Here is a 27,848-nt window from a genome sequence, read left to right as displayed (position 1 = left end):
TTGATGGCAGTATCTTCTGCTGTATTTTAACAATTTGTGAATGGAATTCCTTCTACATGGTTATTCATTAACACATTTTATTTTTGGCAAATAACTAAAAGCTATTTGCTTTGTATTGATATTGTATTGATAAATACAATTCCATATTTGCAATGCAGTGAGGAACATTATCGAGCTGGGGGAAGCAAGAGAGATTATCCTAAATTTAGTTTGATTATTTCAGGAGCGGTAGGTTCTTTGGTCTCTCCACTGTTCTACTTTTTACTTACTCGGAATGAATCTTCGTTCTTATTAGCATTCAACCTATATACTGTTAATTTAGGGCACAGTGAAGTAGAAGACATATTTGGTAAAGTAATACTTCTGTCTGTTGTTCTTCAGTAGCCTTTCCCCACATGCCCCGCCACTTTGCTCTCTTTTGGAGAGAGGTAAATATTCTTAACAATGCTGACTTCCATTAAAAAAAGAGGAATCACAAGAAGCTGTGTATCTGCTGAGTAAACCTTTATTGGGTGAAGGAGGATGAAATCAAAGGATATGTGCAGCACATTAAAATGGCTGTATAGTAGTAGTATTTTCTGCAACATTCTCTCTTCCTGCGGGCAGTCTTTTGAAAAATATGTGAAATCTAAAGCTATACTAGCCCGGGGGAAAAACAGTAAAATATATAGGATATAACAGTGCTGCTTCACGTGTTGCAAGAGCTATGGCAAGTATTTGATGTATCTATTTGTTCTCTTGGGATAGCATTGGTTTTCTTCTCATTGTAAACCATTTTTTATAGCCCCCAGGGTTTACTTGCAGCTTTGCTTCTTATCTTTGTTCTATTTCCAGCATAACTCAGGAACAAGAATCTATTTAGATTTTTGCAGTGTGCTCTCTATTCCTTTATATTTCGGTTGTCTTTAAAGTATGTTTGACGTTCTGTGTGGGGTTTTTTTCCCCCCTTTAATATATTTTTACAGCTTCATGATGATTTGTATTGCTGATAAAGTACATGGATGGCAGAGGGATAAGATCAAGCTTATATTAAGACTGTATGCCCTTCCTTTGGCAAAATGAAAAGCATCTAGTGATCTCAGAACTCATATTTGTACAGACCTCCCTTTCCCTCACCTCCCATAATTCTTGGTATATTTATATTTTTGTTGCTGTGGGATGCAGTATGGACCCAGCAGGTCAGTTTGTTTCTTCATCAGTCCCAGAAATTTTCTAGTGATTTGCAACTAACGGCTTGCTTCAGCACTTACAAATATTCCTGATAACTAAAAAAATATATATGTGTGTCTTAATACAGATACACGTACAAATGCCTATAAAAGAATATGTATTAAAACTTGCTAAATTTTCCAGTAGCCTCTGAGTGAAAATTCTTCTGTGAATTGGTTTCTTAGTATTGTCAGTGCATTTTGAAAATATGAGTAGACAAAACATTTTTTGATTCTCATTGTCAAAACCAAGCAAGTCCTCTGTTTATGTTGTCTGATTTACTCAGAATTATTTAATGTAATCAGCTGTTACAGAGGCTGTGTATGGCTTTACTGAAATACAGAGAGCAGAGACTGCATATCTAAAATCAGAATCAATAGGAAAGAAAACATTTATCTGCCTAGAAATATGTGTTAAAGGTTTTCTAGCATAAGTAGTAATTTACGGTACAACAGCTGGGCATATTCCGGATTCTTAGTTAGCCTCTTCTTTCAGGATTTCTTTGACAGATGGCACTCACAGATGGACATAACATTCTTAAGGAGCTTACTCTTTCTACTGCTTTACCCACCAGTAACTCATGATACTATTAGAAATCTAAAAGCTTTGACATGAATTAGCCTTACTTAGCAGACTTTAATTTTTTAATCTTTAGAATATGCTGCAGGGTGGTGGTTGTGGAGTTCTTAATCTGTTTACTTAAATTCTTAGAAGCCAAAATGGAATTCCAGTAAAGTTGATGTGGGAAAACATGGCAAATATACAAGGGGGCGTTATTTCTTTTAATTATAATGATAATATTTTTATTCCTATCTTTTGGAGGAGAAGTGTAGAATTATACAAAAGAGTACAGTTCAGCAACCCAGAAGCAGCTCTGTCAACTGAAGTTCACAGAGTTCAGAAGAGCTGCTTGGTATTCCATTATAATTACATCGAAATCTTAAGTGAATAAATGTAATATTTAAAATTGACTGGTCAATGAAATTTGTTTCTGTCACCATCAGCTTAAATTAGTTTTTTTTTTAGTAACTATTTTAAAGTATCATCTAGTAGACAGCCATAAAAAAGAGCAAACTGTGTTCAAGATATTTGAATGTACTTCTACGATAGTTGTTTGTCTGCCACATACTTCATGTTGTTTTTCAATATTCATGAAACTTTGGGCTTAAACTTGAAGGCCATTATTCTCTTGAGTTTTGACTCAAATGGCCGTTTTCTGTGATGAATGTTGTTGGTGTGGAGTTTCTGTTGAGGAATGTGAAACTATAAGCAGAATGATTAGATCCAAAAAAAGCATTGTGACAGCTGGGCAGGTTAGAGAGGTGAAAATAGTGAGTGCACTCAGCCAGGTCCTCCACGGCATGTATTTGTAGCTTATTAGAAAACTAGAACACCAGATGGAGGTAGAAAAGTGAACTCAGGGGTTTTATTTTGTTTTCTAAATGCTAAATTATTTTATGAATTTCTAAATTAAAGTTTCCTAACTCTTCCTTCCCAAGTAGTACGTAACCCACCCACCGTGGCAAAACTTAAGGTTAACAGCCCATTTTCAACTGTTCTTTATGTTCAGGGCCCCTCTGGTGTAGGCTGCTTGCTAAGTGAGCAATCTATGCCCTGCATCACCTTTTTTTTTTCCCCCAGAGGTTCCTTCATTTCAAGTTATTGTTGTATTTTCAGTGTAGGTACAGTTAATTAGTCACATGAAAGTATAATTTAAACACCTATTTTGAACCCTCCTGCGTGCAAGTAGTTTCTGAAGAACAGTCTAAAAGCAAACAGTCCTGATGTAAATCCTTTTCTCCTGCATATACTGATGCATGCTGTACTAGTGCCTGTGTATTCCTGAGAATATTCTTTCATAACAGTAGAAGAGCATGCATATATATGGTTACTTTATGTTCAAATTTATGAACAATTTAGCTAAGGAACACATAGTGAGAAAAGTAATCCATGCACTGGAATATAAGATTTAGATAAGTAGTCGAGACCAGGATAGTGCCTAGTTTGCATCTTCAGCAAATGCCATATATATATATATTACCACCCAAAAGTCTTCCTATAAACCTTGCCTTGCTGCTGTTTGTTTGAAAAATAAAAATCTTATCTTCCTTTGCTTGTTAGATTCAAAATTGTTGTACTGTGAGTTTCAATATGGTTAACTAGGGAGTCAGACGAGGATGGAGTCCTTAGTCAAGGAAAGCAAGAGACATTAGGGTAAGCTGTGAACATTGCCGGGGCTCCTGATGTCAGCGGCAAACCATTTGATGAAGTTACGCCTATATAATAATTGATATATAAAATAATAATACATATAATACAAACCAGCTCGCTGATCCTTTAACATTATCTGGCAGCAACTGTAAACTTTTCTTGAAATTGTTACATGAAAGAAAGACTGCTTTGGGGAATGGAGCTGTGGTTCCCACACTTCTGAGACACAAGGAAGAGGCTTGGCCGCTGTGCCCTGCCGTAGCTGCAGACTCGAATGCTGAAGCTGTTCTTAGGAGGAGGTAAGTCTCCTCTGACAGCCAGGACTGGTTACACAATGAAAACCTGTGCCAAGGAGCTGTGGTGTAGATGGCTGCTCATGTAGTGTTATCTAATGGCTTGAGGCCAGCCTTGCCAGCATTTATTAACTTAACAGTGTCACCGGTGTCAAAGACTAACCTTGATGGCTGAGTATTTAGGATAAATAGGGGCTTTCTGTTTGTTAGACTGTAGAGCAGGAAGAGGAACTTCTTCATTTTAACAGATCTTGTAAGCCTGACTACTACTAAATGTCAAGATGTGATCAAGACGATTTTGTGGGTTTACGTGTTATATCCTTGTAAAGTTAAGAGACAGAGAGACTTTGCCAATTTTTATGAACTGCAATTTCCAGTGCAAAGATAGGCACACTATTAATACTAAGGCTAAAGACTTATTCTGTCTTGAGCTACAAGATACCAGAAATTATGCTGCTACAACTGAATGTGTGGTATCTTTGTGTTGCTGCATTTCAGAATTAGATTTGGGGGACTCTGATACAATATAACCAGAATGCTGTTATTGAAATAAAATTGAAAAGGCAGCTTTAATCATAATTTCAGAATCACAGGATGGTTGAGGTTGAAAGGGACCTCTTGAGATCAATTAGTCCAGCCCTTCTGCCTCAGAGCAGGTCAATGAGAGCAGATTGCCGAGCACCATGTCCAGTTGGATTTTGAGTAGTCCTTCCAAATTAACCTTAATTCTGAATAGCCTTTGATCAATTACTGGGAGCTGTAGAGTATTGGTCTGTAGTTATGTTGCAATTTGTCTTGCTTCCTTTAAGAATATTTATCCAATTTCTGAGCATTGTCCCCTTGAGTTTTACCAATTGCAATCAGTTAGTAGCAATTTTTACTAATAATCCTATGCTGATGTTTGGACTTTTCAAAGAAGTACCTGTTTTTCAAATTGACTTTTGTTCCTAAAATTCAAAAACATTCCTGTTTTGTTTCTCCCATCTTCTGTTTTCACATCTTTTGAAACTTTTGTGCTTGTACCTCAAATACTTTGCATCCTGAGAGACCATCATAAATAGCTGTTTGAAACTACTAAAATTACCTGAAAAGGAATATGGTGCAAGGCTGTAGTGTTTGTATGCATGAGTTTTTACTTGACAATACTCTTCTATTCATTCAAATGTTCAGTTCTTTTTATGTGCTGGATTTTATACTTGAGTTCTACAAGTTTTGGTCTAATGTGAATAACTTGGGTATTAGAGAACCCTGAGGAAAGTTACAAGCTCCTGTATTGTTGCTGTGTCACATGTACTGTGAGAGGCCAGTTCAATTTTTGAGGGTTTTTTAATTTGTTTTTTTTGCGGTTCCAATGTTTGGTAGTCATATTTGTAATTTTTTTTTTTAATTATTATTTTTAAATTTAAACTTCAACTAGTTTCAGGATGCATTGGATATCAGTCTTTATGTTATGTCCGTGATTGTTTGCTGTAAGGAATTGCCTTGCTGATAATGTCTACAACTCTTATTTTGTGAATGTTTAAAATAACGCCTATAAATCAGCATTGTAAGCTACTAAATTTGAAATGCTTATAAAATGACAGGGTCTGTTCCAGGTTTTAGTCTGCAAAACTGACAAGACAATAGAATTAATCTGTAGGCATCACAAGTGACTTTGCCCTGACATCTCTTCAAAAAACTGCATGAGGGACCTAACGTGCATGTGAGGGTTTTCTGCATAGATACCCAGTTCTGCCAGCTGATTAGCATTTTAGGTGAAAGACAATAGCTACGGGGAGTGTGTAGCTGCCAAGTGCTTATCAAAAAGTATTTTTCAAATCACCCCATATACTTAGTTTTGTAAAAGAAGGAAGAATACCCCTGGATATAAGCAGCTTTAAAAAATAATTATCCTTGTTTCAGAACTGTTACCGTATTGGAAAGATCCATTATTTGAAAGCAAATACATATGCACAAAGGCCACAGGGAGACATTTTTCTAAGGTAAATTAATTCTAGGACATTATAATGTGATGTGGTGGAGCATATATTTATAAGCCAGTAACTGCACTCAGTTCGAGTGTTCAGGAATGAGTATCGGTGCCTGAACAAACTCAAGATGTATATGTGTTGGCTGATGTACTCATTCCCTGTTGTTTGTTATTATTTCCTTTATTAGCATTTGAAATTCATAAAGAACATTGGATACCATTAGCTAAATACTCTGTTGTGTCCAGAATACTTGTCTTAGTGGCAGAAATTAAAGACTCTAGAGAAAAGGACTGGGAGAGGACATGGAGAGGTCAGCTAATACTTTTCCTCTGCTGCAAGGCAAGATCAAACTGTAGCTAAACCAGTCTTGACAGATGTTTGTCTAACCAGTTCTTAAAAAACAAAATAATGACGATGATGAAATTTCCCTAAGCAATTTGTTCCAGTGTCCTACTGTCATCATTATGAAAGTGTTTTCTAATGTCTCATCTAAGTATCTTTCATTGGGATTTAAATTCATTACTTCTTGTGTAACCCACACTCAGTGCAGATGACAGTTTGCTTTAGTCTTTTTTGCATTTTATACTTCAAGTCTGTGGTACCAGTTCTTTGTAGTAAAAGAGGAATGTAATTATGTTATTTTTAGTGGACACCGAATTTACTACTTTCAATCTGGATTAGGGATTAAAAAAGTAGCAGCACGTATAGCCTGAAACTAAGTAAATTTGGATTCACTACCGGATTCTGCATGTGATGTAGCACATGTACTGCATTTAGTATGTGAAACCTTGATTTCTGTGTTGTTTTTCTTTTAGTATTGTAATATTACTAAGAATGAAATTTGGTCAGGATGTGTAACAGTATGAATATAAAATTGCACACACAGATCAGTAACTATTGACTATCACAGACCTAGAACCTTTATTGTCTTGGTTTGGTTGATGTTCCCTAGTAATTGATGGGAGTTTGTCCACTGACTTTAATAAGATTTAAATTAATCTCTTGCTGTTGAGAATAGCGAGATTCTTTTGGTAGAGGTGAATTGCCGCATGTTCCTGGAACAACGTATACATAATGATCAATGAGAAACCCAGGGAGTTTTACAGTATTAAGATACTTTTTAAGAAAAAGAGTTGAACTTCTTAATTGTAATTTTAAAATAAGAGGGTTTTTTTTATAGCATTTATTTTTTCCATATAGTTGCTTTGCTTATTAAGGCTTAAATTCTAAAATGTTTAGTCTTTGACTATTCCTATTGACTTCAAGGCTATATGCAAGGCTACTGTGTCTTTTTTCAGTTGCAAGCTTTAGTTTGTTAGCTTTATGTGAAGCAGGTTTTGTTTAATATACAAACATGATGCAACTGTTTGGGTGCTATGTAAATAATAAGGTTGTGATCAAAGTTATTTAAATGATTTTGAATTCAGTTGAAATATGCACTGTTTGGATTACACCCAAAAGTGGAGGACTGTCTGTTTAGGAGAAGGCACAGTAGAGTCTTGATAAGAGGCATGGTTAATGAGGTACAGCATATTCCAGTTTTGTCATGCTGCTATCTTGTGCAGCCTATCTTTTTGGGATTACTAGAGAATAACTGCCGGCTCTCCAAATCTAATTTGGCTCAGTGCACATTGGTCTTTCTGCCAGATGGAGTGTATTTCTAGATTTGCTCACTGGAATTCAGATAAACTGTAGTTGGCAGAATATGGCAGCTTTGACTTTGATACAACCCAGTATACTGTAATGGAAAACAGAAATAAGCTGCTGGACATCAATGTCCGTAGGTTTGCTTGTGGAAAAAAAACAACACTAAAATGCATCCATTGACTAGTATTCTTGATGGAAGTTCACCAGCTGTTTCACTCTGCATATCTGAAGTGGGCTGTTGGTATGGCATCACTGATTACCTTAATAAAAATTTTGCAGGCATCAAATTTTCTCCTTTCATTGGAGTGCTGCCAAAACCAAATGTCTTCATTTCTTATTGTGGATGTAGCGTTTCTGTGTGAGGAGGAGTGTGGAAGAAGAGTCTGCCTGAAACAACAGGAGGGAGTGAAATAAACAGTTTGCCAAATTTCTGTCCCAACTAAGGATAATCCTGGTATGCTTAAGGAATTCTGGATAAAAAGTCCAGGCAGTAAGATACTGGTTATGTTTTTTTGGAGTAGGTATCTTGGCAAAGGATAACATTTCTTTTTGTAAGAGTGGATAATTGTAATCATTGATGTCTGCTTTTAACCTTTTGATTTATACTTTTGGGGAATGCTTTTGCATGTATAATGAGAAAATAATGTGCTGTGAATCATCAGTTAGTAATAAGTTGTCTGGATCAGTTTCTCTGTGCCAGCAGTTACACCTGAAACTAATTTATTTTTCTCATCTGCTGGTATTTTAATTTGCATTGGTAGCATTAAAAAAAATACTGTCCACCATGTGAAGATTCCACAGTAAAATAATTTTACATAAGCTATTTACTTTGTTCTTTACTATTCCAAGGACAGCAAATCTTGTGGCTTATGACCTGATTAGGAAAATGAATTAATTTCCATGCTTTTCTAATGTTAACATTAGAAAAAAAAATTCTCTAAATTACCCCTTTCTTACCCAGTTGGCTAAAATAAACTGGCAGTTCAGCTCTCACATTGCTCCTTTAACTTCAGACAGGTCCATGTCTTTCTTCAGGCTCAGCTCACATGGCAGTTGTTGCATTTAGAACCACATAAGCCCCTTTACTGTCATTTCAGTTCTGCAGCTTTTTGAAGAGCACACCGTGTACATGAGGCCAGACCATTGACATCTGAAATGTTTGTTCAAATGTGAACGTATTGGACATATTGAGAGGTGCCCTCTTGCACTATCTGGCCGCCTTTTGTTGATACTGGTTACAGGGAAGGATTCACTTTTCCCTCCATTTCTGCCGGATCATTTTTGTTTTGGAAAAAAAAGAATAAACACAATACAAATGAATAACCAAAGCGAGCACATTCTGCATCATAGCTAAACACCAAGAGGAGGGATATCCCTACTGGTCACAAACTCTTTAATGCCAGTAGGGTTTTTTATCACGTAAACTTAGAGATGTGGGCCTGTAAATTGGTCCATTAGCATAATCACTGGTGTGGTGTCTGACATGACTGCTGCTTAATCAGTTACAGTTCTTGCATTAAATGTCACTGATGTATCTTCCTTTCTGTTTGTCTGGTTGCCTGCCTCCACGAGGCTGCCCATGAAACAAAATTAACCTCAGATTCCTCTGGAATCGGCTGCTTCCTGTGCCATAGACCCAAAGAACTCCAAGTGGTCTTGCCAATAACTGAGTAACATTGATTCAGTGATTCAAAGAATGACATAGATGAACCTCAGGAACAGGTATGCTTTGAAACCATAAGATGATCAGATGATTCAAGTTGTAAGGAACTTAGCGAGGTTGTCTAGTCCAAATCTCAATATGCAAGGCTTCACTATTTCTGAAGTTTCATTTAGTATCAGAAATTAATCCAGGAAAAAAAAATACGTTCACATGTATTAAAAATTCTTTTTAGTTTGTTTTACAGCTGGAATGTGCTATGGATTTAGCATGTCTCAGAGGGGATACTTTTTCTTGAGTCTTACTGAACAAATGAAATTCTACTCTGGCTCATTAACAGAGAAATCAAAACAAATGGCAATAATCCAGATATCTGCTGTAGTCCTATTTCAGAATGTTGTTTATATTAACACAGTATGTAAAATGTTTGGGTTTTAATTATGGCTTAAGAAAGTAAACTGTTTTAAAGAGAGGTGAGTGAAGTCATCCAGGTAAGCGTGCCAATCTGAAGAACAGCTCCCCAGATTAAACCGAGAAACATTATGAAAAATGATTCATTAAAGATTTTTCAAAATTTTTTCATAAGCCACCACACTAATTTTCTGTGCAAGTGATTCCAGTATCACACAGACTGTTTATTCCTATTGCATTCTCCAGATGAACAGAAGTAAATAACTGAAGTCTGCAAAACAGGTACAAAGAACACCACTTTATCCAGGCTACTCTGCAGTGCTGATTTTTCTCCTACAGTCAAGGCCAATGCAGCTCAGTAAAATAGCAGTCACTTCTGTATTCTGAGTTGGAGTCATGGTTTAAATGGACATACGTGTTCTTAAAGAAGTTTATTTGGTGCTGGTGTATCAAAAAAAAAAAAAAAAGGCAGAAGAGCAGTCAGTCTTTGTGCAGTTCATGTCTTCAGTTGGTAATGCTACGAAAAAGTTGATATAAGGAAGGTTTGTATTTCTTTAGGTATGCTGAGTACCCGTGTCCCCTTCATTCACCGTGGAGTATGTTTGAAGAGCTTCTAGCTTGGTTTGTATGAGGTGTAACTCTGGCAACCTGTAGCCATTGCACATTGGGCTTCCCACATTCTCGCAGAAGTTGCTGTCAAGTGAGGCTGAGCTGTCCGGGACTTGGTGGAACTCATGGTCTCTCCAGAGGGGGTACAGTGGTGGTGGAGCAATTGCCCAATTCCATACTTGTTCCCACTATAAATCTGGTTCATAAAATGGCTTCCAAATGCTTATACTTCTTGAAACTGAATTATTATTTCATGTTTCAAGTGAGCAGATCTTTCATTGAAGTGAACTAATTACAGGGTTATTAAAGTATTAGTGCTCCATAGCCTTCTAGCCAGATGGTATTAGTTGCTTGACTGAGCACCAGTGTTATTGTTGAGTGATGTTGAGCTGGTTTGCCCACAGTCACCTAGTAACTCATCTACAGAGGATTCAGCCCAGTGGTCTATTCACTAAACCATGTAACGTTTCATTATTTGCTCATTACTTTTGCCATATTTTAGCTACTTGGTCTGGAATTTTCCTTCCATAGTATCTGCCTGAAGCAGTAAGTGTCATTTCTTTCCAGGAACAAGATCAAGAAACACACATTGCTTTTCCTATATAGATTTTAAACGAATAAAAGAATTCTTACAAGCCCTGTGAGAGATTTTTCTGCTCTGGGAAATGGAGACACTGTTGAAATCCAGGAGAGAATCTTCCTTGAGTCCTGAGCATTTTCATTCTTCTGCCCCACACCTACATATTTTCAGGTTGTAATTTTCCCCTTAGTATGGCAGTTGTTAAAGAGTTTCAAACAACCATATGCAGAGTTTGGTCCCTAATGCTTTTCAGTTTTCTTCTGCTGTAGGTATGCGCTGTTTCAGAGCTGTAAGAATGAAGAGACTTGCTCTGCAGTTCTGGAAAATGCTAGTAAATAGACACTAGAGACAGCGTGGAAACTCTTTGTTGTTAATAGTGTTGCTCTTTTTGGTACCAAAGAAGATTCCTGTGCAGCAGAACAAAAATTGGACATGAGGAAAGAGGATAGTAAGGATTGAGGGAATATGAAGCCAGTAAGAATGGGAGGGGAATCTGGGAAGTGACTGGGGCAACAGTGACTGCTGAGAAGAGAGGTGGGTGAAAAAAAGATTAGTTAAATGTGTACATGCAGGAGATTATGATTTAGGAATGAAGCTAGGAGTGAAAAAAGTAAATAAAAGGGGAGGAGACGTGGGTTGAATAGGCTGTGGAGAATTGGACATCTTGGCTTTTGAGGTTAGTTTAGGAGGGAGAGAGTGATGGGAATAAAACTGCAACCGAGATGGAAGTGTGTGAAGGAACCAGAACCAGTTCATACAGTGAAGAAACTGGGATAAGCCAGGGAACGTGGAGGGGGTGTGAAGGGGGAAGCCCATGCTCTGTTTAGAACAGAAGATGTATCAGTTCTGATCACTAAGGGAGAATCACCAAATGATGTTCAAAACAAATACCTGGAAAAAAACTTGAAAGTTTAATGCAGTCTAACAGCTGCAGGCTCAGTAGAGATGGAGTAGTTATGGTAGATTATTTTTCCTGATAATCACCACCTTCAAACTCTTCAGTTACCCTGGCAATAATTACTCCCCTTCCTTGTTCCCGTCTGGGGCTCATAATTTTCTTAACTTCCCCTTTGCTTATAGCCTACTCTGCTCTGCAGGTGCCAGCAATTCTTGTATTTCAAACTGCCTTTTATTAATGTAGTTCACTTGAATTCAGTACAGTTCTTCACAACCCATACCTTCTGTTACAAGAGCCGAAAAGATTTGTATGCATTAAGTTGGTCTCTCTTTTTTTTTCCCCTTAACAATAAAAATTATTCTTACGAAGTTATTACTGAACCTTACAAACTTGACTCTGCAAGAAATACTTGTTCTTCTCAGTGCTTTCAATGTTTTTTGCAGGTTTAGTTTTTTGCAGCGTTGACAGCAGCGTGAGATTTTTTTCATGTTTTCTGCAGTTTTGTGAGATTGAATGGGGGGCGTTGGCATGATGATGATTACTACTGTTATTATTATTATTATTGTTTCTCTTGGGAATATATTAAAAGATAGAACATGGATAAATGGAGCCTCAAGGGTGACTCATGTTTTTGTTTAGCTTGAACTAGGTCCAGCTTCTAAGAGGAACTTGATTTTAGGTGCATGTTTTTGCACAGTGTTTTGAGCTTAAGTTATAATTCCAGAGGTCTCAATAGCATGTGTTTGTTTTTATTTAGAAACATGTTTAAGGAATGTTTTTGGTGGGTGAATGTAAAATAAATAAAACTATTTCAATCTGGAGGTTGCAGTTCTTCGGCTTATTCAGTGTCAGCAAAAAATGAAGCGGAAGAATGTTGTTTAGAGAATGGACTCAGTTAATTTTTATGATTTACTTTGTTGAGAATTGTCTTTATGCTCAGTTGCAGGATGCAAAAGTATGGTTTGTTAAGTCGTGTGTTTGCTTTTTACTTTGTTTCTGCATATGTATAAGGTGGCTAAAATTTGTTTTCATCATGGGCCACTGCCTGCTTGTCTTTGGGTAACACAAATTCAGAAAGTATTTTTCTTCAGACAACATACTGTTACCATGTTCATTGTCACTGAATGTGTAGCAGTGCGACGTCTCCATGCCATTGCTTCTATAATGTTGATTGTGGTGTTCTAATTTTTTTGTCATTATAAATTCTTGTAAACATTGTTTATAACTCAATTTTTATTAAAAAACAAACCAACCCAAACACACACACACACCCCAAACAACAAAACCTTGCTCTCATGTGCAATTTAAACATCTGAGCTTGTGAATATTTTGAATTTTTTCTGCAAAGCAATTGATTACATTAATTTAATTTATTAGTTGTTAGGGGAATGAAGTGAAGTCGGGGCTTCAGTTTTTTGTTTGTTTTAGTAGATTTGTTCTTATGTCTTACAACGATTTTATATGACTGTTCACCGAGAAAGTGCTGGCAGTACATAATTCATACAGTCGTAGTTTACCTTTTGACTATAATAGGTAGGGATAGAGTAAGAATGTAATAATGTCATATTTTTTTTAAGTAGCTTAATGGATATTTCTAATAACTCTATTTTAATGAAAAGGAATTTCAACATTTAAACGTAGTTTGCAAGTTGAACAATAAATGTGTCTCTAGTGATGTAGAGAGCGTAGATGCTTTCATCCTAGTCAGCTGCATACTGGGGGGGATACTCTGTATTTCAGTATATTTAGGTAGCTGGGGGGGGGGGGGGGGGGGGGAAGTCAAGTTTGCAAAATAAGGAGTATTTATTATGTCGCCTGCTTGGAAAGATTTTTTTCAGTGTGTATCATGACCTGAACAAGAGAGCTGCAGAATTTGGCTAAGCAGAGCTGCAGTCGTGTGTACAGCGGCTTTGTTGGTCATTTCAGCTGTACAACAGACTGAGATGTACATGGGAGAAAAATGTTGATGAAAGACATGTTAATTTTAGGGTTTCATTGACCTTTGTTCTGTAGTAAAGCATAGAGATTGTTTTCCAGCTCCGGTGTAAGTGTGCATCTTTAAATTGAGAGTACTTTACTACTTCAGATGATTGAGAAGTTTTATGTATAAAAGTTCAGAGCAAGTAAAATTCTCCTCTCCATCTGTGAGAGATGAGAGGAATTTGACCACACAATTCATACTAAAATTAATAGGCATTATATGGTTTGATCTACAGCCCTTGTCATGAGATGTCCCTGGTGCAAATTGCACCGTATGGTGAGTGATTGTGTTCTGTGTACTGATTTGTTGCTGGTTTTTAATAAGAGTGTTGCAGAGTTAACGTTTGGACTATATGTTATGCAATACATTTTTTTTGTGCTAACGCTGAAATGTTTTTTATTTGCAGGGATATTAAACCAGACAACATCTTGATGGATATGAATGGACATATTCGATTAGCAGATTTTGGTTCTTGTCTGAAACTGATGGAAGATGGAACGGTAAATTAGGAAGAATGATATACTCCTAAGCACCTTTTCTTCAGTCCTTTGTTAGCCACTAAAATGTGTGCTAATAAAGAGAAAAGGTGCCTTATGTCAAACAAAATGGAATTGTAATGGTATTGGTATGTAACTAACCTTGATTCAAAATATGGCTGCACACTGCTTGGATTTACTGTATATTAAAAGCTGTACAGATGCATATAGTCAACTCGTGAATAAGTAAAGAGAAGCTGCAACTGTCTGTACTGCGTAGGTGTTTGTTGATGAGCTATGAATCTCTCAGTTTTGAGCTCTGAAGTCTAGGCTTTATGAAAAATGTAAGCTTTAGCATGAGCAGGATGAGATACTGAAGTATGATGATGTGCTAATAATATACTTAAATAGTATATTTAAACTTTCACAGTTCATAGAATGTGTGATTAGAATGTAATTCCAGTATGTTAATCATGTCCCAGAGTCTTACAAAGTATTTGGCTTAATATATGTGATTACCTAATCTATAATTACTTAACAACTCTAAGCCTAAGAATTGACAGTTTTGTTCTTCCTCTGTTATTAAATATTTGTAAGAGTTTAGCAACAGTATGTTATTCAGATGCCTATTTTTGCAGTGCCTTGGATGGTTAGGTATTTTTTTATGAATTTAGAAGCCTTTGTTTGTGTTCAGATGTTACTGTCGTAACCAGAACACTAGGCTAAATTTATATATATGCGCACAGTGCCACAAACAGCAGTGTCTGTAACAATGGAAGTTGATTTTCGTCCTGGAAATGTGATTTCTACAGGTCCAATCTTCGGTGGCAGTTGGAACACCAGACTACATCTCCCCAGAAATCTTGCAGGCCATGGAAGATGGAAAAGGGAAGTACGGGCCCGAGTGTGACTGGTGGTCCCTAGGCGTTTGCATGTATGAAATGCTTTATGGAGAAACGCCCTTTTATGCTGAGTCCTTGGTGGAGACCTATGGGAAAATAATGAACCACAAAGTTAGTGCACTTTCTGTCTGTAAGCTAATTTTTAATAAGTAATAAGGTAATTTAGTCTTACTTAAAAATGAGGGTTTATGTACTAATTATGTTAATGTTCATAAATGTAAACCAAAAAAATAGGTTTCTATATAGTAAGTTTATGGTTATGGATTGCAGATGGTCTGCTTTAGGATAGAGCAGTTCAAAATAAAAATCTGGATTTGGAAACATGACTGTTAGTTCACTTTATGCAGTAACTCTTGGCTACGTTACATCCCTCCTTTATGTTGCTTTTTTTCTGGTGGATCCATTGGCTGGCTTATGCTGAAGATTCTTAAATGTTCTTCCACATGGAGGTAGCTGTAGAATTCAACAGTGTAAGAGAAATTTAAATAAAGAAGAACTAGGAGACTAAGAAATCTTAGCAGCTTCTATCCTTTGAAGAATTTTTCCTAGAAACCTTCCTGCATGTATTTAAGAACTGGAGTATTTGCACACTACTTTATCTACATAATGATTTCCACTAAGAAGGATGATTTTCCCAACTTTTTCTTGGTAATAAACTATTTTATCTTATTTTATTCTTTAAGGAGAGGTTTCAGTTTCCTGCTCAAGTGACAGATGTCTCTGAAAGTGCAAAGGACCTAATCCGTAGGCTCATTTGTAGCAGAGAGCATCGACTTGGACAAAATGGGATAGAAGACTTTAAGAACCATCCATTTTTTGCTGGGATTGATTGGGACAACATTAGAAACTGTGAGGCACCTTACATCCCAGAAGTCAGCAGCCCCACTGATACATCAAACTTTGATGTGGATGATGATTGCTTAAAAAATTCTGTAAGTACAGAATTGACATTTTGACAAAACTGCTTTTATAGTGTACTTTATAACAAAATATGTGTAACTGGCAGTTTACTCCAGTGTGTTCGTTGTGTTCTGCATAAACAGCAAGTAAGTGCTGCTTTGAAGAGCTGGGGCAGGGGAATACATTCATAGTGCAGAGGCTGATACTCCAAACATACATGTGTAAGGATAACTTCAGTTCAATTTTGCAAATTCATTGTAACTTTACACGTATTTGACTAACATACATCTGTTATTTGCAGTAACAAATTCTTAGTGTCCATGTCTTATAAAGAATAATGTATATACACGTCTGCAAAGACGCAGTATTTCTAGCAGAGCATTGTTGAGACTTGTACTATGTTTGCATAATGCATTTTGTTGTAGTGCTCTACTCTAATTGCTCATATCTCAGTCAGATTCCATTCAGTTCATTCCCACTAAATTTTTTCCAGCATGTTTTCTGATTTGACTTGAGTTTGAGGAAATTTAGGAGAAACGTTACAGCCATTTCTTCAGGAGCAATTTTGGCAAGAAAGAAATTATTTTGCCTTTGCTTAAAAAGCTTTGCAGATACTGTTTTTTAATGCCTTAGTGTTTGTACGCTTTTGACCAGGAACTTTGATGGATGGTAGAGGTCTTAGCATCAAAGGACTGCCTTGTGTTGTCTGCTTGGAAGTACTTTTGTATATGTGTGTGTGTTGAAAGATGCAGGAACCTGCTGTTTAAATGTGGGGTGAAGCATTTTCACTATTTTTGCTTTTGTTTTCTGAACTGCCTGGGTATTTCAGTTTCTGAGCTTTCTGGACCTGCAGATAAGCAATAGGCCAGAAGAACTGATACAGGTAGTATGATCATTACTTGCATTCCCTTTCCATCAGCTGCACAGTAAAACATGGAAAACACTGACTAAAACACTTTGTGTTCTCTTCTCCCAAATAGCAAGTGATAGGACAAGAGGAGGTGGCCTCAAGTTGTGCCAGGGGAGGTTTAGATTGGATATTAGGAAAAAAATTCTTCACTGAAAGTGTTGTTAAGCGTTGGAACAGGCTGCCCAGGGATGTGGTGGAGTCGCTGTCCCTAAAGGTATTTTAAAAGACATACAGATGTGGTGCTTAGGGACATAGTTTAGTGGTGGACTCGGCAGTCCTGGGGTAACGGTTGGACTGAATAATTTTAAGGGTCTTTTCCAACCTAAACAATTCTACGATTAGATCTCAGAATCCTTTCATACAGGCCAATTAAACAAATCAATCTAGCTGCATAGTATGACATGCATTTTTCTTCTTTTTTTCTTGATTTTTTTTCCTCAGTACTATCTGATATTGCCCGTGTCCCTTCACAGCTGCAGAATTTTGATCTTAAAACTTTTTTTACACAGTCTTCAGATATCTGTTTGCATATTATTTTGTCCAGGAACAGCTATTGGGATTGGGTGGCCAGAGTGGATGCTGTAATGTAGCAAGTCTTCATTTGTGAAGCTGAAATACCTTTGGAGGCATTAAATTAAAACACATTTTAATGTTGTCCAGTCCACGAGTCCTCCTTTTTAGAGCCTCATCTCCCAATGGAGGCACTCAGAAGGTGCCTGTGCAGTGTGAATGCTTTACCCTTGTGAAGAAGCAGGGAGCTGCAGATGAAGAAGGAATGCTCTGTGACAAGTTACTAGATTCCCAGCCATGAAAACTGAGTCCAGTTCTTAATTTGCTTTAGACGTTTGGGGGCCGCATGAAATGCCATTGAACTGTTAAAGAGACGAATGCTAGTTTCTAGAGCGTCTTTTTCAGTTTCCTAATTTGAAACACATGAAGGTTGTATTTTGTTCTGTTTTAATACAAGGAGGTTATGTTTTTACCACTTCTTTTCACACCTAGCATCTCAGAACCTCTGAAAAAAACTAGCCTAAGGCTTTGCATGCCTGAGGGTATTTTTACGTTTTTGCTTCAACTGGTGGAGATTGTATTTAACATTGCTTTGCCTCAGATTCCTTATATGAAACTTAGAGGTGTTTTCCCCTGCATCTTTCATACGTACCTTGTGAGGAAGTTTCACACACTTGCATTACTATTACAGAAATCAGCACCATAGATAAGCTGATGAGACTTTTTTTTTCTAAGTTCTTTGCAAGATTTGAATGGCATGCAGCAAATGAGGAATGCCCAATGCTGAAGACAAAAGGCAATGCTGGTTGAAAAGCCACGGTTGTTACTGTTCTGCCTAAACTTTGAATGGGACTGTGGTCCCATGATAAAATAACATATGTAATAATGAAATTAAAACAGCAAGGTAAAAGTACACATAAACACAAAGGGCAAAACTGTGTCGTTCAGTCAGCCTAAGTTCTGCTGGTTTTTAACTGTTCAGTTTTTTGTTTAACCTTACTGATAGGCATGACAGACTTAGATTCAGTTATGATTTTGTCAGTGTGGTTGATATGCAGTTTAATTCACACAAGTAGCAGAAAAGCATTATTTTGATCTTTGCCAAAGAGACAAATTATTTACAGTATTTTAGAACCAATGTTTGGTTACCTGTGTGGTAACTGAAAATGGTCATATGGACTGTAAAAATCACACAGTTATGCATTTGCTCTGTTTTAAGTTATTTGTAAAGATGATTTTGAAACTCAGATCTATGAAACGTGAAAACAAAATATAAAGAAGTAAAGAATTTTACTTTTCTTAACCATACTCTGTAATAATTTATATTTTTATTATCAATTAGTGGAAAGTTAAGGCTTTGGTATTTGGTCTTGTCCTTAGTTTCCAAAATGCCCAACAGCATAGATTTAATGTGCTTACATAATCTAGCCATGTCATTGGTGTTGCCTTTTATTCTGGGAACTCTTTTGGTGTGAAGATTTGTCTGCTAAAAGGTCATGGTTAAGATGTAATATAGCTGACACCACCACCAAAAAGGTAATTTTGGATTTCTCTTGAATACAGTCTTATTCCCTGTTCTGTCCTGCCGAGTGTTACATGAAAAAATTTACAATTGGTTCCTTTTTAATTTTTCTGTGGGTTTAGAAAAAAATTGTGACCTTTTCTGACAATTTAGAACCTTTTAGCACTTTCAATGTGATAATCTTCTTCATAGGGAGTTTCTTCTGATGCCCATTAAGGCCATCTAGTATAGCAACGTGAACCTTGCGTTTTGGGGTTAAACAGGAAACTTTTAACAGGATATTTAAGAATATTAGAACTTATAATTGTTTGAGTAATATAGCAACAAGGTTATTTTAGCCTGAGGAGAAGCTCAAAGACTTGTCTTGTAGTTCTTTGGCAGGCAAAAGGAGCAATGAAGGAAGAAATGGTCAAAGCACTAGTGGAAAATGCTGTTCTGTTACTTCTTTCTAGTAGATGTCTGACTATTGTTCTCTCTAAATAAAGATAGCCTGCTCAGGAGTGGGGTTGGTAATTCTACAGGCAGGAAGTTCTGTTGACTAAATAGCAGAGAGGAGTATAGGAGGGAGTAAAAGGCGACACTGTGCTAAGAGCTGCTTGGAAAAAAGAAGGAATAAATTGGCTTTTAATATGTGGAATATTGTGATTTCCTCCAACAATAGCCTATTTAATTACAAAAACATTTTATGCCAGCGTGCTGTATTTTAGTATACTGCATGCTATTATAAATAGATTTAGGTGATGCCGTTTCCTATTTGGGCTGTAGGTAAGGATGAATACGGTTAATATGATATTATCACTAATACTTCACATATAGTTAAACTCAAAAATCTTTTTAAGTCCAGCGGGATATTACTTACTCAACTCTCCTATTATTTTTCTAGGAAACAATGCCTCCACCATCACACACTGCATTTTCTGGCCATCATTTACCGTTTGTGGGTTTCACATATACAAGTAGCTGGTAAGTTGAGAGTTCCGAAATTATCTGTAGGATAGTTACAAAATATCTTAAGTTTCTGTCTCTAAAACCAAATGCAAACAGACAACAAAGAATGTGGTTTATTGAGAAAATCACTGGGCCATAATCTAAAATGCTCTCTGTCCAAAAGAATGAGTTCTCTGCAGGTAAAATTTGCATGAATTAAAAAGTCAGCACCTGAGTTTTGTTGAGAAAGGTGGTTTTCAGATAATGTATGAAGTTAACTGCCTATGACAAAGGTAAGACCAGAGGCTGGACCCAGAGAGAACTTGGCTCATTAGACTTCAAGACCAGTTTTATTTCTAGTCCTTGGACACTCTTTTAAGTCTGAATGGAAATTAAAAAAAAAAAAATTACTTTTATTAATATTTGTTGTCATGTTCATCTCTTGCGTTAAATTAAACAGTAACAAGGAGGTCTGTGTATGCTCCTTGATCATTTATGAAAATAAATAAAGAATGTTTGCAACCATTGAAAAACCAGGCCTGTGTTTCTGTGAACACATGTGCTTAATGCTGGTTATGCGATGTGTCCTGTGGACTTCAAAAGGATTATTTGCGGAAGCAGTAGTGTCCTGTGGACTTCAAAAGGATTATTTGCGGAAGCAGTAGTATGTGTACATGAGTATTCGCAGAATCAGGGCCAGAGCATTTCTGATGGGTACATGCCCTCGGTGTCATGTGATAATTTCACACCATTTATTGTGATTGTTGCCTTTAAAGTATTTGGGAAACTTGATTAATTATTTAAAAATAAACTGTTATTGTAATGTTACTATATAAATTGTTGCTTTTTGCTATCTGGCTAATGTAGACTGTCCATAATGATAATTTTGTTGTTCATTCACTTCTATGTAACAAAAAATGCATTGAGGAGATCAGTTATACTAGGTAAAAAATAATTCCATTTTTAATGAGCACATACTAACAAAGCATTATTGACTGTATAGTAGATCACATAGTAATTAATAATATAAACAACTATTTATTGGTTGGTATGTGTTTTTTAAAATTAGTTTAAACACAGCTTCTTGTACAATCCAATACTGTTTAATATTTTTCCCCCAGTGTGCTTTCAGACCGCAGCTGTCTAAGGCTGACAGCTGGACCACCCTCCATGGATCTTGATGCCAGCATTCAAAGAACTTTGGAAGATAGTTTAGCAACGGAAGCTTATGAGAGGAGAATAAGACGTCTAGAACAGGAAAAGCTTGAACTTAGTAGAAAACTGCAAGGTATAGTCCTTAAAAAAAAATAAAAAATTGTTCTGTCACTTTTTTGACTTAGATTAACTTGCAGCTTTGTAAGATACAGTTTACACTGTGGAAAAAAATAAATGTATGGAGTCCTGGAATGCTTTCTAGCAGAAAAAAATTCATTATTTCCATTGACAAATTACATTTCTATTACTCTTTGTCTGAAATATCCCATGTATGCAACTTCGTATAACATATTGCGTGTGCACTGTGTCTTGGTTACTATGGCTAAAAATTTCATTCTTAAAACTCTTAAGAACTTGGTTTGGCCAGTTGGCAGTTACTGAAAAACTGGCTTAGTAGCTGGAAATTGCCAGTTGTAGAATCCTCGGTGGGCAGGGTCTTTTGGCATGTCTTAATTTATCAATAATCTCTTTCTGACCTCCTCAGATGTCAAGCATGTAATTTGCCCCTGTCTCTTCCATTTTTTCCTAGAGTCCACCCAGACAGTCCAGGCTCTGCAGTATTCAACAGTGGATGGCCCAATAACAGCAAGCAAAGATTTAGAAATTAAAAGTTTGAAAGAAGAAATAGAAAAGTTGAAGAAACAGGTAACAGGTATGTTATATATATTAATGTAAAAACTGTAACAGGAAACAATATTCTGACAAAACTTTTTTTTCTCCTACTGTGCTGCTAGTTTTACTTTGCTTTCTAAAACAGTCTTCCAGTCTATCTTTACTTCTCATTTTACCCTTTGCTCTTCATTGGTAGCTCGACGTTTTCGACAAATTCACCTTAATATTCAGTGCTTCAGTAATTCCAGTAGCAAGGAAGAAGGAAGATTTCAATTACTTCTGCTATTATTATTAATGGTAAAGTTCCACTAGTTTTAAATCGTGGTGTTGCTAATTTACATGGGTGTGAATCAGGCTCTGCCTGGGAATCTGTGACACCATGACCAGTTTCCACAGTGCCACCTTTCTACCTTTTCTTCCCCCGCCCCCATGCCTCCCCCCCTTCGTTTTGCAATGTGTACTGTGAGAGCGGAGGTAACACTTGTGTGGCTCTTTTTGACAGTATCAAAAGTCACTGCAGACCTTGCAGAAGTGATAGTCACTGTGGCATATCTTAGCAGTCATTGCTTTGTACCTCTCTGCAGTCCAGTGTGCAGGTACATAGGTAGTAAACTGGAAGGAAGTTAAGGTAGGTGTTGGTTGTTGCTTACATGGATAAACACAAGCGGTGAAGATTTTAGCCTAGTGGTTTTAGTAGTCTTAAAAATATTTGATGGAAGGATGATTATTATGCTTTACGCATCAATTTATATTTTTCATTAGCTCATTTTCTGTTGAATTTTTCTTGGATGGAGCAAATTCGTGAGCTGTGATCACAATTTTGCTTATATTTTCTTTGAAACCACAGAGGTTTATAGTGTGCTGTTGCTTAGTGCATAAAACTGAATGTGGAGCAAAAGCTAGTTCAAACTGGACATGCGCTTTTCTGAGTATTTTTTTGGAACAGTACTTTTAGAAAAGTGTAGATTATCTGGGAGGTGGGCTGTGTGGATGGAACTACAGTGATACTGAGTTTTCCAAGTGGCAGAGAGTGGTGAAAGGTGTCCTCCATGACAGAGGACACTATGGGCTATAAGGCTGTAGTTCCATGAGCAGAACTGAAAAAAATCCACACCTCTGCCACCAAAATGGGCCCTGCTCACAGCTGTGTGGCCCCTTCTCTCTGTGCATGCCCTGAACTCTAGCTTGACTTTAATTCACTCGATTAAACAAGGAAAGAACTATCTAGGTATAGAGAAGAATTTAATCAACTTACAATTTAATAAATCAGCACAAGAAGGGCAATAGGATCATATGAGAAAAGGGATGTGAGGGGGAAGAACAACCTCTCAGCTCTGCTGTCGATGAGCTATTGTTCCTTACAAAACTGAACATTTAATTCCTTTCCATTTAATTCCTTTGCTTCTGAAAGTTCGTGAAGTCTTTATGACAACTGAAAATTCGGCTATCAAGTGTCTCAGTACTAAGTAAAGTTTTAAAATTGAAATCTGTGCAGATAAAAGAGCTGAATGTCTTTAATTAATGTCATACTGCCTTTCTTTAGAACTCCCAAACCAGTCAAAAAGCAAAGATCTACTTAGCCCGATATCCTGTGTCTTTACAGAGGCTAGTGGAGACATTTAGCGAATGATTCAAAGAAATCAGATACCCAAATCCATCTTTTTCCAGCCTTACTCTCCCAGATTCTGGCAATTCAGGTTTTAAGAACTTCCAGAGGAACAGCTTCTATTGCACCACCACGTTGAATATAGCTGTTAGTGAAACAATTTGCTGTCTGTTTAGTTAATATCTTTTTAGCCTACTTTAAAGGCTTGGTTTGTTTTTAGAAAAATTAGTAAGATTGATAGAAACTGTTAGGTATCAGGACTAGAGCTATAGCAACGGAGGAGAAATCTGGTTACTCTTGTCAATGCAAATAGGAAAACGTCTGCATTTTATGTGAGAGAAAAATCAGATACAAGTAGGTAGTTCTCTGTTGTATGTCCATGTCTTACCTGTGGCTAGGGGAAAAAACCCAGCGAGAAAAGTTGGAGGAACCCACAAAAAAAGATTTATTCAGGTTTGTATTTGTGAAAAGACTTCATTCAGTTCCTGAAAGTGTCAGAAATGCCAGTAGCAACACCCATAGAAAGAATCACTTGAACTCAGTTTCCAGACATTTTATATATTATGAGGCAGCAGCGCACTATGTATGAGCTGCAGACTGCAGCACATAGATTATATGTTTTTAAAATTGTGCAGTCAGAAAAAAGTCTGTTATGGATACAGTTGGACAGTTGCTCTGGCATGTTGCAGCAGTTTCATTTTGTACCCTAAGCATTATTTTTGGATGTGGAGAGGGCTTGACTAGCTCAGGATCACACTGGTCTTGAGTGATGCTATGTTGGCACTATGTCAGGACAAAGGTTTTTGTGAAGTTTCTCACCAGCCAAATGTCCCTCCACTTGCTGCTGTAATGATGAAAAAGACAACGCTATCAGAAACTTCTGTTCCGCAGCGGTCCTTAACTCTGAGTTTGGCTCTTTGCAACCACTGAAAAGTAACATCTACAAGAACAGCTTTCGAATGGGACTAGTCCTTTGTAGAAAAGCATCAGGATCAGCTTTAAGTTACATTTTTATTCTTGACTGTTGAGCTGCACCTTAGATTTAAGCTCATTACTGAAGGTATTACTCTCTTCCTTTTGGTAATGAAAAAAAAAAAAAAAAAGTGTAGGAACATTCCCCAACACAACTGATAGCCGTTTTCAAATTAGAAATAAGTCAGTGCCTGTCAAAGGTGGTTAATATTGAGAAGGTTTTCCCTTAATTATCTTCTGCTTCATGCCACATATATATATATGTATATTTCTTCCTAGATACAATATGTGATTTGGTTTTTTGGGTTGGAAGTGAATAATGTGATGAGGAACATGCAGTTGTCTAATCCATCCCCAGTCACCACATAACTTTCCCAGTATATACTTGAATCCCTTGTTTTGTCCAGACAATACAGCCATTAGTTAGAAGATAGTAATTTGTGCCTGGAGTTGTAACTACTACAAGCCGATTTGATAAAATTGGGAAGAGAGAACAATGTATTTTGATTGATTATATGGGGTTTTTTGGTGAGATAGATTTTAAAACTAAATTAATGACAGAATGCAGGCACAAACCAAACAATGGACATGCCTGAATGCTTCCAAATTTAGGGAGCTAGTTCCAGGTTTTCTGGGTGGCCTTTAAAACATCTAGATGTCCCAAATCTGCATCTGATGAACTTAAAGTTCAGTTCAGGTGCAGAGCTGAACTTTATGCTTTGGGCTCATCTCTTGGGCAATTACATCTAATGTAATAACATCCTACAGTGAGTGCTTGCATATATTAGCTAAAATGTTTGCAACAACTAGGGTGATGAATGGAAACTTTCTATTTACTACACGTCACAACTAGCTTTTGGTTATATTCTTTAACCTGTTTTACTGCCTCTTCTGGAGCTGTGTAAGTAAACACCTGCTTAAAAAGGTAATAAAAAATGAATACGAAATCGTGTCAGATTTGGGAGTCTCACCGGGGAGACCTTAGAAAAATAGATTTTTCTTGTCCATCTAGTTTTCCAGGAAATGACAAGCTAGCATATGCTTTCAATTTTTGAGGTCAAAGTTATAATTTTTGTTCGCTAAGTTACATAGGAGAAAACTTTGAGGAATCTGTAATGTTGCCAAATATGTAAAGGGCAGCGATGGAAGAAGAAAACAGAGCTGTGGAACAAAGTAGTTCACGCACGGAAGAGAGATTTATCTTGGCTCAGCAGAGCCATATATAAGCTTTCTTTTTGCTGGTGACTTAAGAGTAGACTACATAAAAGAGGCAGTTAATTTCTGGCTTTGAGCTACATCTCTTCTTTAAATGCATTCTTTAAAATTTTTAAACAAAAGTCAATGAATTAAAACAATATTGAATATTTGTCCTGGTATAAGCTAATGGTACTCATTTGCTTATAAAATTCTTCTGTTCCAGAAATTGCAGCTCTTCAAAATGTATCTGTTTTTATATTTGATATCTCGCAAGAGCCAGTCTCTTAGGGTTGCATTTATGAAAATCTAGTAAAAGGCTCTCATTAAGAGTATAGATGGGTTCCTGTTCTGTGGGTAAATACATATGATCTGAAGACCTGCCACAGCTGAAATCAAAGGCAAAATTTCCAGTGATTTCACAGAACTTGGAATTAGCCTACCTTCATATATATCTTGCTCTAAATTCTTGTTTTTAAGTGAAGGACTGGTGGGGAAGGGGCAGGAAATAACCCACTAACTAGAAATTTTAAATTGTCATATTTTAGGGATTTCACCTTTTCATGTTGTAGCATTTGAGCATATTATATGATGTTATTTAGCTGTGGTGTAGAAATGTACTGTCACTGTGTAACTGACAGTTGGTAAGAAACTGTAACAGTTTTCTTGCATTTATAGTAGTAATAAAGGGGATCACATAAACGCAAGTGGTTTTCACACTAGAAATAAATAAAATCATCTGAAGTTAATTTTAAGTGTATCAGCAGTAGAAATACTTGCCAGCTCTTGAAGTGACCTGTTATTTTTACTGTTTTTCTGGGGGAATTTGGGGGGAGGAGGGAGACTGTTTATAATTAGTGTCATAAAAGATGCATTATATATTACATCACAGTGCCTAAAAGTCAAATGTATAGGTTATGTTAAAGCATAGCTTACAGAATTATGTATAGCGCATGGATATTACTATGTGAAAAGCCAAATTGTTGCCGTTTTCTATGTTGTTTTGCAGCAAGCTGTGACCTTTTATTCTGTTCCATTAAAAGCATATAATGGCAGTTGAAGCAACCTACTCCCTATTCTAAACCAGATAAGATTTTGCGATTAAGTGGAAACCAGAACAAATACTGGAGGGGCTTCAAGCAGCTACACTGTGCTATTCTAAAAGAATGATTTTTTTCCTTAACATATTTAGAAGTCTGCTGCTTTTTCTAGATTCTGGTCAGCTAGAACAGCAACTTGAGGAGGCCAGCACTGCAAGGCGGGAGTTGGATGATGCTTCCAGACAAATAAAAGCTTTTGAAAAGCAGGTCAGAACTCTGAAGCAAGAGAGGGAAGATCTTAATAAGGTAAAAGCATTTTGTCAGCAACTCTTCCAAACCCTGAAGACTGTTTTATTTTTGTTCACTTTGCTTGAAATAACTTTCAAGTGTAAAATTAATGAGCAGATAACAAATGTGTAGTGTGACCTACTTTGCTTTTTTTTTTTTTTTTTTGAAGAGAAGGATGTTATTTAAGGTGTTGTATGTACAACTGCTGGATGGTCCTAGGTGACTACTTCCAGATAGTGAACTACTCCATGATCCAAGTTGCCTGATGGCTGCAGAGTTTTTATAGCTTCAGATCAAGGTGGTAATGATAATGGTTAGAAGACAAAGCAGAGAACTATTCCAGACAACTAATATAACATGAAGAATGGCTGAAACTGTAGCAGGGGAAAAATGTTAAGAATATAGTATTAAGACTGTATCACAGAACTCTTCCCAGAAGAGAGATGTGAAAAATTGCCCAAATATGAAGATTGAAAAGTAATTTGAAGTAACTACAGTTAAAGAATACTAGGGTTTATTTCTTCTTCTCTGTCTCCCGATTCTTTGTTTTCGTATTTACAATGTACTGTCTTTGGTGGATCTTTTTTGTGATCATGGTTAGATCAGCCTGTAATCAGGTGTGAAATACATTAGCCTGTTTCTCATCATGATTATATTGGCCCAGTATTTTATGGTCCACACTCAGTGCTGATGTGCCAGCTATATTTAACGCTGTTTCTTTTAACTCTTAAGGCTCTTACAACCTTGAAAGCTGCCACTTTCTCCAAGAAAGACCATCTCTCTTCTAAAACAACTTGTAGTAATTAGGACCTCTTTTTATCAACCTTAGAAAATGCTTTTAAATTTGCATAGTTGTCAACAGTGCCAAATATTAATTCTTCCTGCCATTCTTCTTTTCATCTTCAGACGTGCTTTTCCTTGCTTCTTTGTTCTGCTCCGGTTTGGCTGAACATCATTAAAACATTTAAACAGTTGTGGTCCCTCATTCATAATGTAATAGCACAGATCTAGGACACAGCAAGCTTTGTGAAGGTATTGTGCTGTAGGATTATCACAGCACTGGCAGCGTTATTTCATGTCGGTTCCTTTAAAAGAATAATTATCATATAATGCTGTTAATCACTGCAGTGTTTTGTTGCCTGAAACTTTCTGTAATATTTGCTATTATGGTACAGTGTGTGGAAATCATACTCGCCATTGCAGGTCAGTTTTCAAAAGCTTCTACAGTAGAATTTTTCATAGAGCAGAGTTTTCCATTCAGTTAATGCAAAAACTTTTTTAATCATTTAGCAGTTGACATAAGTA

At 36.7% G+C, this 27,848-nt stretch overlaps 1 protein-coding gene across 8 annotated transcripts in view; it reads left to right on the top strand.

Annotated features, from left to right (window-relative positions):
* CDC42BPA (CDC42 binding protein kinase alpha) overlaps nucleotides 1-27,848 on the top strand; it is a 190,790-nt gene that overhangs the window by 95,957 nt on the left and 66,985 nt on the right. For all 8 annotated transcript variants that reach the window (XM_055815949.1, XM_055815946.1, XM_055815945.1 and 5 more), the window contains exons 7-13: nucleotides 13,876-13,969; nucleotides 14,758-14,958; nucleotides 15,531-15,779; nucleotides 19,573-19,652; nucleotides 20,738-20,904; nucleotides 21,361-21,483; nucleotides 26,428-26,561. In XM_055815949.1, coding sequence (XP_055671924.1) covers nucleotides 13,876-13,969; nucleotides 14,758-14,958; nucleotides 15,531-15,779; nucleotides 19,573-19,652; nucleotides 20,738-20,904; nucleotides 21,361-21,483; nucleotides 26,428-26,561 — 1,048 coding nt within the window. The remainder of the gene's footprint in view (nucleotides 1-13,875; nucleotides 13,970-14,757; nucleotides 14,959-15,530; nucleotides 15,780-19,572; nucleotides 19,653-20,737; nucleotides 20,905-21,360; nucleotides 21,484-26,427; nucleotides 26,562-27,848) is intronic.

Source organism: Falco peregrinus, chromosome 11, assembly GCF_023634155.1.
Source record: "Falco peregrinus isolate bFalPer1 chromosome 11, bFalPer1.pri, whole genome shotgun sequence".
NCBI classification, from domain to species: Eukaryota; Metazoa; Chordata; class Aves; order Falconiformes; family Falconidae; genus Falco; species Falco peregrinus.
The sequence above is the reverse complement of the archived record's forward strand: the minus strand, read 5'-3'. Positions and strand labels throughout refer to the sequence as shown.